General features: G+C 34.4%; 1 protein-coding gene across 1 annotated transcript in view; it reads left to right on the forward strand.

The window, feature by feature from the left end:
* The window catches only part of Tfb1 (transcription factor B1), a 102,303-nt gene that overhangs the window by 40,131 nt on the left and 48,676 nt on the right, over positions 1 to 13,496 (forward strand). The window contains exons 6-7 of the mRNA XM_090386724.1: positions 2,563 to 2,719; positions 11,770 to 11,919. Of these exons, the coding sequence (XP_090242850.1) occupies positions 2,563 to 2,719; positions 11,770 to 11,919 (307 nt within the window). The remainder of the gene's footprint in view (positions 1 to 2,562; positions 2,720 to 11,769; positions 11,920 to 13,496) is intronic.

A 13,496-nucleotide genomic window follows, 5' to 3' on the forward strand; every position in this document is an offset into this window, starting at 1 on the left:
GAACCAGTAACATACCAAACTTATTCCTGGAGGGACTGCAGTATTAGATATAAAAACAGGTGACAATGTGACATTCAGTTGATTTTACCTATTATTTAAATTACTGTATTGCTATTAAAATAACTTTTCACTCAAAAACAGATTAGAATCTTGACTCATGCGTTGGGTGCTTTATCAGAAGTGCTTGTGTGTGACTGAACTGAAGGCTTAGGACAAATCTGTGTAGGTTGACAGAGTTTGAAGTCCAGATGTCCTTTGCTTGAAGAACAAGACATTGATCCTCCAGGTTGGAAATCATGTTGCTTGGTGGGGAGGCCTGAGCTTAAATTGAGAAACACAGAAAGCTCATGAGATTTTCTAAGGAAATGTAAAGGGGCCTATAATGGTGGGTCTGTAGTTCTTTAAAATGTCATGCCACCAGGATCTTTCTTTCTAGTATTTTAAGTCGGAGCATTCATAACATGAATCCAGTAGAGATTATGCCTCAAGGGAATAGAAAGAGCACGTGACACTTTGGAAGGATGGAGCACTGTGTTAAATATTTAATACTTAACACCGTGCTCAATCATTCTGCCCAGATACCATAAATGGACAACACAACTGAAAGTGAAATAAAAATATTAAAAACTTTGCTTATGTGGGTTATCACTCATGAATAGATATCACATTATTTTTACATGTGATTTTTCATTCTGCATTCATGTTTACTTGGTAATTAGAAGGGGATTGTCAATAAGAGATTTTAAAGCAGAAAAGGGAATTGCATTTTGTCTTCAGTTTATAACTGATGATAACGGCAGACTGAATGCTCATTGTTCAGCTTCTGCATGGACTTTTTTTTTCTTTTTTTTTTTTTATTTTATCATGGAAAAATTATATCCATTTTATTCTCAAGCGTTTAGGGCATAAGCCTCAAGCTATGAAGGAGTCTAGACTATGTATAAATAGAGTGCAAATGCATCAGAAATACATAGCTATATCTGAATAAATCAGAATATTGGTAAAACGGCATCGTTTTAAGTTATATCTCATATTGTGAATACCTTCACAACGAGTTGCCATGATATTGCACTACTTCGAATAAGTAACGCTTCACCTAAGGAGAAGACTAATGTTACTTATTCTCAGATGGATACCACCACCCAGACGGCACCGTTTCAGAGCTATTTGGCTCTTCTTCGGTGGGTGGGTGGGTAGGTACCCGAGTGATGCAACAATGGCAAAACAGTTATGAAGTATAACTCCACAATATGAGAGATGCCTGATGGTGTATCATGTATTTAGACTCAAGCGTTTAGGGCATAAGCCTCAAGCTATGAAGGAGTCTAGACTATGTATAAATAGAGTGCAAATGCATCAGAAATACATAGCTATATCTGAATAAATCAGAATATTGGTAAAACGGCATCGTTTTAAGTTATATCTCATATTGTGAATACCTTCACAACGAGTTGCCATGATATTGCACTACTTCGAATAAGTAACGCTTCACCTAAGGAGAAGACTAATGTTACTTATTCTCAGATGGATACCACCACCCAGACGGCACATAGTCTAGACTCCTTCATAGCTTGAGGCTTATGCCCTAAACGCTTGAGTCTAAATACATGATACACCATCAGGCATCTCTCATATTGTGGAGTTATACTTCATAACTGTTTTGCCATTGTTGCATCACTCGGGTACCTACCCACCCACCGAAGAAGAGCCAAATAGCTCTGAAACGGTGCCGTCTGGGTGGTGGTATCCATCTGAGAATAAGTAACATTAGTCTTCTCCTTAGGTGAAGCGTTACTTATTCGAAGTAGTGCAATATCATGGCAACTCGTTGTGAAGGTATTCACAATATGAGATATAACTTAAAACGATGCCGTTTTACCAATATTCTGATTTATTCAGATATAGCTATGTATTTCTGATGCATTTGCACTCTATTTATACATAGTCTAGACTCCTTCATAGCTTGAGGCTTATGCCCTAAACGCTTGAGTCTAAATACATGATACACCATCAGGCATCTCTCATATTGTGGAGTTATACTTCATAACTGTTTTGCCATTGTTGCATCACTCGGGTACCTACCCACCCACCGAAGAAGAGCCAAATAGCTCTGAAACGGTGCCGTCTGGGTGGTGGTATCCATCTGAGAATAAGTAACATTAGTCTTCTCCTTAGGTGAAGCGTTACTTATTCGAAGTAGTGCAATATCATGGCAACTCGTTGTGAAGGTATTCACAATATGAGATATAACTTAAAACGATGCCGTTTTACCAATATTCTGATTTATTCAGATATAGCTATGTATTTCTGATGCATTTGCACTCTATTTATACATAATCCATTTTATTAGTATGGTAACTAATGCTGCTGTTTTATGAATATGTATGCATGCAGTTATGACATTGAGGCATCTCTGTTTTGGTAATTATCCATCATTAAACATTTTAAATTATAAAATTTTATATGTAGTCTTGCTTTTTTTATAATTATTTTTGTTATTACTGTTGCAAGTTTTAATATAAGGTTCTTAACTTCTTGAAAATTATCCTTTTCTCCTAATAGAAGTGGCAAAATAGCCAGAAACAGATTGTAAAACAAGACGTTGGAGTATCTGCTGCATTTTTGGCAGACGTTAAGCCACAGACTGATGGTTGCAATGGACTGAAATATAATATCACTCCCGATATCATAGAGTCTATTTTCAGAACATATCCTGCAGGTGAGCTTTGGTTTGTATGGTTCATAAGCAAGTACAGTTCGTTTAAAATTTTCAATTTGTACTCAAAAAATACTGTTTCCAGTGGTGGGTTTCTATATTATGTAATGTCCTATATTGCCAAAAGTATCTGGACACCCCTGAGATTTCTGAAGAAATGAAACATATCTGCTATCTACGTATCATGAACAAGTTTAAAGGCAACTGCATTCACACTAGAGGCAAGGAAATCAACAGAATGCAGTAGATTGGTCATAGAACTCAGCTTAGCAGCTTCCAGTGGAAGAACCACCAAGATGCTATATTAGCACAACCAATCTGTTTGTTCCACTACAACATAGTTGACCACAGTGGACATAATCACCAAATTGAAACCTCGTGGTTTTACCACATCAAGGAAACATTTATATAGACTGCAGAAATTGAGGGAAATGAGAGAGAACACTCATAAGAGTAATATATAGATTTTGTCAGTCTTCATTGAATACTACCAACCAGGAGGGCAGGAAGGTCACAGTAACTGATATTATACAAAAAAGATACCTAGAAAGTTGCATAGCATTGGATTTTATGGTTAAGCTGCAATGAAAACCACACAATACACAGCATCGATTATCCTGGTGCACAAACCATCATAATTATTCCGTGGAATGTTGGAAAGCTGTATTATGGAAGGATAAATAATGCTGCTTGGTTTTTTTATCTGATGACTATATTTGAGTCTGATGGATACCCAGAGAACGTTATTTACCAGGGTCATTCCAACTGTGAAATTTAGCATAGCAGAGATGCTGTCACCATCTGGAGCTATTTCTTATGGTTTGGGCTTGGGCTATTGGTTGTCATCCTGGAAAAACGAATGCCACGCTGTATAGGCCAAGTAGTATGATATGATTTGTTGTCATGCTGAAACAAAATATGGCCTCTGCATGCTACTGATGCAGTGTATGAATTGTCCAGGATATTTAAGCTTCATTGGCATGCCCAGAGAGTTCCAACCTTAATTCTATTTGAACACCTTTGTGATGAAGCAGAATGTCAGTTTTGGACCAGGTCTACATTCCTGCAATCAGTAGCTGAATTGAGTGTTGTGTTGCAGGAGAAATAGATCAAATTATTTCCTTCCTGTCATAAAAAATTCATTCATGTTACTGATGAGAATACAATCTGTAATTGAGACCAGAGGTGGGCTGGCATGTTATTAAATGTCATATCAGTAAAAATTTCTTTGAAACAGATTTCTGGTTACTTTTGGCAATATAATATATACATTGTTTCAGAAAGTATTGATATTAAGTGGGAAGATGGCAACAACTTACAGGTCAGATTTTAATGTGATCTAGGGTGTGATTTGGCCTATAACATGGTGTGAAATCTGTTAGGGTGTGATTTGGCCTATAACATGGTGTGAAATCTGTTAGGGTGTGATTTGGCCTATAACATGGTGTGAAATCTGTTAACTAAGTAATGTTGACTTTCGTGGATGAGTTTCCAGCTCATTGCACAGTTGTTCTGTGTTGGGCTTGGACTGAGGCTTTGGTCAGGCCAGTTCATCAATGTCCGATTTTCTCCCAAACAAAGACTGATTTGGGGAGAATGGAAGGATGTCCTTATTGAGGATTGTTGGTCATAATGCTACACTGCATTTTATAAATTTTAAGAGCAATTAAGAAGTACCAAATATTGGTCTGAAAAATCACTATATTCCTGCTGGCTTTATACCATTAGCTCTTTTTATTTTTAACCTAGTATATGTTTACTAAAAGTTTAACTCTTTGTAAGTATTGGAAATTGTGAAATTTGTTTTCATGATTTACTGGTGCAGTTATTGTATGGCCATGTATTTATACTTTACATAAACAGTCTTAAAAGCTATATTGATGCTTATATTCAATTGTTAACAGCAGGTGGCAGATCTTGTTGATGTTCTTCATTTTAAAAGTTACATATCTTATACTCTGTGTTAGATGTGAGTATTTAGACATGGTGTCAGTATCTCATAAAGGCATTCCTAAAGATGGAATTAAGAGATTATTAGAACTCTCTTATTCAGAATTTGAATTACGTTTGTAGATAATGATGGCAGTGCTGTTTTCTGTCCAAATTATTTCTAATAGTAGTGATGAAGAAATTGGAGAATAACCTTTTCCATTTACTGTTTGAAACTCTGAATTTAGTCAGGTAAATCAGTTATTCGAAAAACACAACTGAAAAAAAATTTTTTCAGCTGGTTTTTTTTTTTTTTGCAAAATAAACTGATTGTTTATTTTACAAAATTTTGACCATTAGCAAAATTTTTACCTTACAAAATTTTGAAAGACAAAAAAATAAGTTCCATGTCATATGATGACTGGGTTTCAATTTCATTTAAACTGAAATCCAGAAAAAAAAATAATAATAATTCACTATGGTTTTTTTTTTTTTTTTTTTGTGTGTGTGGTGTTATTACTATTAATGTGGGACTGAATGAAAATGGTGTAAAGGAATATTGGTCTGAAAAATAGACAGACAGAATTTTGTCTGTCCATTTTTCAGACCAATATTAATATAACTCGGAGTTCCATCTGTAGTTGTGGAAGCTGATAGCTTGAATAACTTCAAGGAAGAACTAGACAAACTATTGGAAGGAATAGGTGCCTTTTTTTTTTCCTTTTTTTTTTTTTTTTTTTGCTGATACTGTAGAAGCTTGCTTTCTTGCATCATTTGCCACTGCTAATGCTAATACATAATAAGAGATTTCTGCAGATATTTTGAATATTGCAGCACTGCCCACCAACAAAAGAGAAAACAAAAGGAATTCAAAGTAGGAATCTAAAGTAAAAAATATTGCTGTTTATCTGAATTAAAGGTTTTGTGAATATTGTTTTAGGAAGAAATATTGCATTGGACAAAAATAACATTGGTCTCAAGGGTAGAATTTCATTTGAATGTTATAACTCTCAAAAGCCAGCAGACCCAGAGCTTTTATGTATTTGTTTTAACTAGCTCAGACAATTAATATCAATAATTAATACCACATTTTTAAAAGCCTTCTACTTAAAGCTTGACTTTTACCACAAACATTGTTTCATCCAGAAACTGCTTCACTACATTGAGGGTATTTCATTTGTTCCCTAATTGATTTTATACCTAGTATTCAACTAGCAGAACTCCATAAACTAACCCTACACCCAGCAGATATCATTATGGGAAATGGGAAGCACTATTACAGGAAGGAAAGAATTACCACCAGAGAAAAAGGCCACAAAGAAATTAGGAAATAATGGAATTATTGGTTTTTGAATTATTGAAAAGAAGATATAGTTTAAGTGATATAGTCTTCCCATTAGCATGGGAAGACAAAAGAACTGTACTTTTATTTTTTCTACTTTTTATAGCACCAAAACTGAAGTAAAAATAAAAGAGGTGGGAAACTTTCAAATTTAAAAGATAGTCACTATTTGTGAATACAGAAGAAATATGGTTGCTGTAGACAGAGCTGACCATTACTGTACTAATTATTAGTTTAGTCATAAAACAATGAAATGATGGAGGTTGTTTATCTAACTTTTAGAAGTCTCAGTTGGAATAGTTTCATTTTGATAAAGATGGAGATTTATCTCAAAAGAATCTTCATCACAAGCAGTTTCTAAAAAGTTGCTTGTTGCTAATAGATGTCTGAAATAGCGACATTATTTCTATAAAAAAGGCTATCAAGTTTGGAAGTAGATAACAGATTGAGTGGCCATCCGTATTTTGTCATGAAAGATGACGATCCAAATAAGAAGCAAGACTGTGCATTATGTAGCAAAAAAGTGCCACAGATAAGAAAAAAAAAATCTTGATATTGTGACATGCTCCAAAAATCCAGGATTGCATCCTAGTGGATGTTTCAAGAATTACGACACATTAAAATGATATATATTAACATTAGTTTATTAAGTCAGGATATTATAGTTTAGCTAGAGAATTTATTCGTTATGTGGATTAGTGTTATTAACTTTTAAGCTTGCACTGACTTTAATTATGTTTCACCCACCATCTTTAGCATCTTCCCAAACTTTTGGCCCATGCTAACTTTGCAGCACAGATTTTTATTTATTTATTTCCAGTTTAAAAATTTTGTATTTTGTCAAGCTTTCCACTTATGCTGGTTATAATGTAACATTCAGTTTTCACAGTGCCATTTCTATCATGGTTATGTATTTCACAAGCAATCATTTTGGTGATGTATTTTTATCTGAATATTTCTGAATTCATTTCCTAACAAAATGGTACCATCTGAAGTTACGTTAACAGCCATTCCAATGGTTTTCTTTCTTTAATTTCCATGTTTTATTATAATAGGTACTTGGTAGAAATGCTAGCATAGAATGTCAACTTCTTAATCCAGCCTATTGGCAGGATTTAGTGGTTATTAAATGCTATCTTTTTGCATTTCCTGAGGCCAAAGTACTGTTTTTTTTTTTTTTTTTTTTTGATTTGGTAGTTGTTGGCGCATCGGCTTCTGTGGCCATATTGCACCTCCCAAGGTTTTTGCAGTACTTTGATCCAAGCCCGAGGCGGGAATCGAACCCGCGACCTTTGGGTTGCCGGGCAGGTACTTTACCCACTCGGCTAGCCCGGTCGGCAAGTACTGTTTTCAAAGCCATTAGTACAGCATTGTACCATGAAAACCAGTCCCAGATATCACATTGCCATCCCTAGATTGGGGAAATCTTTTCACAAAATGTTCAACAGCTTGGTGTCCCGCCCAAATTCCTTGGTTGGTGAAAACAATGAATATCAAGGCTCATTACTCAAGAATTCTTTTCCACTTCTACAGAGATCAGTTGCTCCAGGGATGATAATATTGCACCTCTCATTGAAGAAACTTATGAGATAGTATGTACAAGCCCAAGGCAATTATTTGAAGGGGATAACTTGTAAGATGCAAAATATTTCATTATATTTATTTTATTGCTACAGTCTCATTATTTAATAGCCATACCTTGTATCAATTTTAAGTGATACCTCTGTCTTCTGCAACTTCATTTTTTCCTCTGGAGTATTTTCAAAATCTATTTCATATGTGCTTATTTCTTAATATCTTAATACTTTTGTTAGTATATTGAATATGTATTGCTTTTAGAAAGTGTCATGTAGACATGTAGTACATGTAGAGCTCACCTAAGAATTCTAGCACCAGTTCATAAATATTCAGAGTTAATATATTTTTCCAGTTGAATAGATTGTACCTTTGGATTACCGAACGAACCATGGCTGGTTGGGTTTTGAACTTTAACTTTAACTGAAGCTACAGAGGCAGTTTAGGGAATCTTGTTACCAGAATTGTTGGGATCTTCTTGAGTTCTGTTGAATTTGCTGATGATTTAATTTTGAAACATGTTGGAGTATGCTGTATCAAAATCATCACCTTGTTGCCTATTATTGCTGAGGCTCATAGGCATTTTATTTTAGCTAAATGGCTAATGAATGAACAAGGATAAGCTGCCAGCATGGGGCTAACCCAAATAACCTGGATAAGTATACACTTACTTTAACTTTTTCACTGTAGAAGGACAAAACTCTTACTAGGTGAGACACCTAGTTCAACAGTCTCCACTGTACTTATCATGGAACTAGGATATACATTAATAAAAAAAATGTGCTGGAACAACCATCAAGATAGGAACATCAACATTAGAAGTTTAAATGAATAATTAGCAGAGAAACAAGGTCAGTATGATATTAGAATAACAGGGGAGTTCAGCTAAACAATATTTGTGAACTAGTTTATTCTGGATGCAAGAAATAGGCCTCCAGAATAAACTAGTTCTAACAGGTGCAAGAAGGTGTAGCAATAACTTTCAGAACAGATTTAAGATAGGGAAGAGTTCTTTAATATGAATGACATTAGAAAATAACCTTGGTCAGAATAACCTAATCCTTTTTCATGTGGTGTATATATATATATATATGTTTTTAAGTAGTTCATTATATTGATATGCTGTGAGATTGTCATAGCATTATAAAATTATTCCATATATTTCAATACAGGTTATGGGCTATGCTGCAGCATTGTGATTGTTTCACTTCAGACTTTGCATCTTTTGATTGATTTGACAGTGCTAAGATCACTCTTCTAAATTGAAGAGTGATCTTAGCTTGACCTTTAGCAACTGCTTGATGACAGTTTCACATTGCAATTATATCTGTATCTGAAGTAATCAACGATGGGCCAGAGAGCTTTTTCGTTATCATTGCAGAACTGTGACCCCACTACTTTCTAAATGCTTCAACAACATCTGCCTCTAGGAGAAGCCACTTCAGTTTTTATTTTATTTTTTTATTTCCAGATTAAATACTTCATTGCAGTATTGTTCCTGCAAACTGCTAGCCTGTACTTGTGTCTGTAGACACTGATAGAAGTGGAACAAAGTCTCTTTGACATTGATTTTGAACAGATATTATTGGTTGTTTGTATAAGTATAGTGGCAACCACTTCACGGTATTCAAGTTCTTTCATATCTTTCTCCTGCCTTTTTTCTGACATCAGAATGTACAAAGGAAGATAGATGCTCCTTTCATGCCATGAATGGCATACAAGTAGCAGAAGATTATGCAGACCATTGTGAATGTACCATCACTATATCATTCTGTGAATTCCTCTAATGTAGACCAGTTATTCCTGGTTGAAAATATCACCATTCAATTCTGATTGTGTGTATCGCACAGCAGAAGATCTTCTCCACAGGCAGTTGTTTCTTGAGGAACTGAAATGCCCTAAGGAATGCTGTATGCCCTGTGGGAGGTGAGATAGGAAATACATCAACCTTGGTTATAGCTTGCCATATACTGGATGTGATTCCTGCAATAGACAAAGATGAACAGCCTATTGTTATTGTGATATTATAGTGCATCTAAGGCCATGTAGCACTATGTTCAAATGTCTGTTCATGGGCCAGTCTTGCAAGTGGTGAGTTCCTCGGTACCTCATTGAGCACTTAAAACTAACACTGGCATCTTCTGGGCTATGATTATGGCTCATCTGGATACCAGTGGAAGGTTCAACAGTGTAGCATATTACATATTGCACATTACTAAAAAACCACATGGAATATGATTCTTTAGTAATGTGGTATATTCCAGAGCACCTCTACTTCTGGTAATAAGTGCACTGCCAAATCACTTTGAGTTCATTTACAGTGCAAGCAAAGGTTGTAGCCACCATCAACTAGAAGATTCTTCCCTTTCTGGCTTCTCACAAAATCTAGTGATACAGTCATTGGTTCTATAACACTCTACACTAAAACAGCAGCAGCTGTAGCACTAACCACTACTCTTTTCTCCTTCTTTTCTTGATATATGCTAATACAGCATGTAATGATGATATGTCACTTCCCCACTGGCTCATGTCACATGTATTCTCTCACCATGTGTAAAATTGGCATACAAAATATACTGCTGTTCCTCATGTTTCCCAGCACTATTTTTTTCAGGCTATTTTTACACACTGGTTATTTTTCCAGATTATTTCACTATGACATCCACAAAGATATTCTGAGAGATGTTGGAGAGCAAGCAAGATAAGTCTAACAATAATGGTAAAAGGCTACTAGAATTTTGTTCGTAATTAGAGTGCCAGCCTTGCACATGTTAGTACAGACACAGTATTTCAACATAAAGATATCCACAAGTTTTCGTGACAGGGACAAGAAAAGCATAATTAACTGTTTATTATAGAAAGAGATCTTAAATCTAGTTGAAGATACAGAGATAGATAGAGGATTTGAGATTGAAAGTAATTACGTTCTCTATTATAGTAATTAATAACAAAACCAAGGCATTAAAAAAATATTAAAACAGACAAAAATCAAAAAAACACTCAAATTTGTCAAAAATCATTAAATAAAGAAACCTTGTTCAAAACGAAGGATGCAAAAATGTAAGAGAAATTTTGTGGAATAGGCAAAAAGTGGTATATGAAGGCACATCTGTAAATGTAGAAAATTCTGAATGCCCAAAAAATTCTGGTCGGTCCAAAAAGTTTAAAGCAATTAAAGATGCAAATAAAACTATAAAGCATTATTGTGATATAAAGAAAAGTGAGTGAGCTAAGATGTATGTGAGGACAAAGAAAAACCTTGGTAACATGTTGTGAAAGACATGGAAAATAAATATCAGGAAGATGGAAAAATATTTTGCTCTTAAAATTATGAAAAGAAATCAGCACTTCCTGTGTTGCAATAAATCTTTATTACTAAGAAATGTGTTTTTCATCAGTGCCTGAAAATACAACAAAGTCATAATGAAAATTTACAAGTTTTTGTAATTTTATGTTAATTTTTTAATTTTATTTCTAAAATTACATTATTACTAATGTATAAATATTCTATGTTAAAATATCATAACTAGAAAAGATTTTTATTTACTTTTTTACTGTCTTTTCATTCACTTACAAAGTCCCTAAGACAGAACAAAGGGTTTATGTTACCTTGAAAAGTCTTAAGTACCCATTTTTCTCTTTATTTAATTTAATATTTAGATACTGGGTAATAACTTTGCCCTAAATTAAAATAGATTTATGTTAATTTTAAAACTAAAACAGAAATGGAATACCCAAATTCATGTAACATTCGGATAAGTGCCTTTACGAATAATGGTTCTTGTGTAGCACTGAAATTATGGTTCTTACAAAGCAATAACCAAAACATATAATACATTGTTTAGTTCCAAAATGGATATGCTTGTGAAATAATTGTATGGCTCACAGAACCTTATTTTCTGATTACACCCTCGTATATAATTGTGGCTCCAGGGGTAACTATAATCATTAAATATGTTTATATATATGTACAGGGTGATTCAGACTTGTATACCATAAATTGTACATTGGATTGTGGAAAACAAAATACCAATACCTTTATTGTTTGTCTTTAAAATTGTGTTTTTTCATGACACTTCTAGGAGCATTTTAGATTTATGCAAATTCTTTTAGTTGTCAGGAATCTATTATTTATGATATGCAATTCAAAATCATCCTCTGTGTGTGGTATTAATTATTTTTTATTTTTTTCCTCCTTGCCTACAAGTGAAGAGAAAGCATATGGAAAATGTACCGTATAAATTGACTGAAAATGAGTTTTGGACAAAATTCTTTCAGTCACACTATTTTCACCGGGACAGGCTCAATTTTGGTTCCCGAGATCTTTTTGCTGATTGTGCAAAAAATGATGAACAAGGTAAAAAGCTTTTTCTATATATATATTAAGCTTTATTTTACTTTTGTACATTTAAACTTAATGTATGCAAAATATTGTTGAATTAGCAGATTTAATTCTTTTAAAGAATTAGTTACTTGGTGTTTTGGAATGGCATTCTTTTTTAAAAATGATATATATATTCTGAGCAACTCATAATGTATTGCAACAAATGCCTTTAATATGCATAACAGTGGAAAATCTGTAATACATTTAATAGGATTTTCCTATGAAAACAAAACAATTTAAGCATCTATATTAAAGATTTGATTTGGTTTTTTTGATTTGGTAGTTGTTGGCGCATCAGCTTCTGTGGCCATATTGCACCTCCCAAGGTTTTTGCAGTACTTTGATCCAAGCCCGAGGCGGGAATCGAACCCGCGACCTTTGGGTTGCCAGGCAGGTACTTTACCCACTCGGCTAGCCCGGTCGGCCTATATTAAAGAAAAGCTAATACTAGTAATGGACATGAGTTCTTCCTATAAAAATTAATTAGGGATAAAATTTAAAGCATATACAATTGAGTCTTGAAATACAAAGTAAATCACTGTCACTACCCACTGAAATTTGCAAACATATGAAACCACATGATACTGAAACAACAGTTTCCCCTATCAAATATCAATTAAGTTTTGTAAATGCCATTCTTCAGGTAATTCTCCAGTAGGGTGAAAAAAACAAAGTTAAACTCAGTCCTTCTTAAAACTTGATCCTGTCTTGTTTCTCACAGTAAAAGATTCTACTGCTCCTATGCACATCTTCAATGACACTGAGAATTCTAGACAGGATCACATGTCTCTGTTGGGAATCACCCTGCCTTCTAACCTCTCTTTGCATAAGCATATCACAAATATTGCTTCCCCTGCATAAAAAAAACTGTTTTCTTTTTCACACATAGTGCTACTTTTCTTCTAAACAGTTGCCATCTCTGTACAAAGCCACCATACCATAGAATATTGTTCCCCACGTGTGGAAATGGTGCCCTTAAAACCTTTCTCAAGCTCCTTTGCTCTGTTCAGAAGAGGGCAGATAAGTTAATCAATAACTCCTCTCTTATAAATTCTGTCTATGCTCTGTCTCTTAGACATTCAAAATTTCCGCTGTTTGTCTTTTCTGTAGATACTTCCAATAGCAAAGATTTTTTGTATCTGTAATTCAGCCACCTCTTTCAAACCAGTCTGAACACATGCCTCAACAAGTCAACATCCACATTCATTCTTCATTTCCAAGCTAGAAATATCTCAGTTATAAGTCTTTTTCTTTTTTTTATATATAAGGCAATCTCTGCTATATTTTAGCAACCTCACCTTATATTTACAATACTATACTACATATAGTATTGCAGATACAATTCATAGTATCGTACAGAGAATGAAGTACATCCATTCAAAGTGGGTAACAATTTCCAAAGTCCATCTGCACAAGAACCCTCCAAGATGTCTTTCTCTCTGAAACGATTTGGGTGTCGTTGCCCACATAAAGAGTTGCTGTTTCATTCCAAGATGACATGACATTGTGCTGCTAAACCTATGGGCATTGATGATAGCCTCCATCAAAAC

Source organism: Mastigoproctus giganteus, chromosome 12 (assembly GCF_048544385.1).
Source record: "Mastigoproctus giganteus isolate SK-2022 chromosome 12, ASM4854438v1, whole genome shotgun sequence".
NCBI lineage: Eukaryota > Metazoa > Arthropoda > Arachnida > Uropygi > Thelyphonidae > Mastigoproctus > Mastigoproctus giganteus.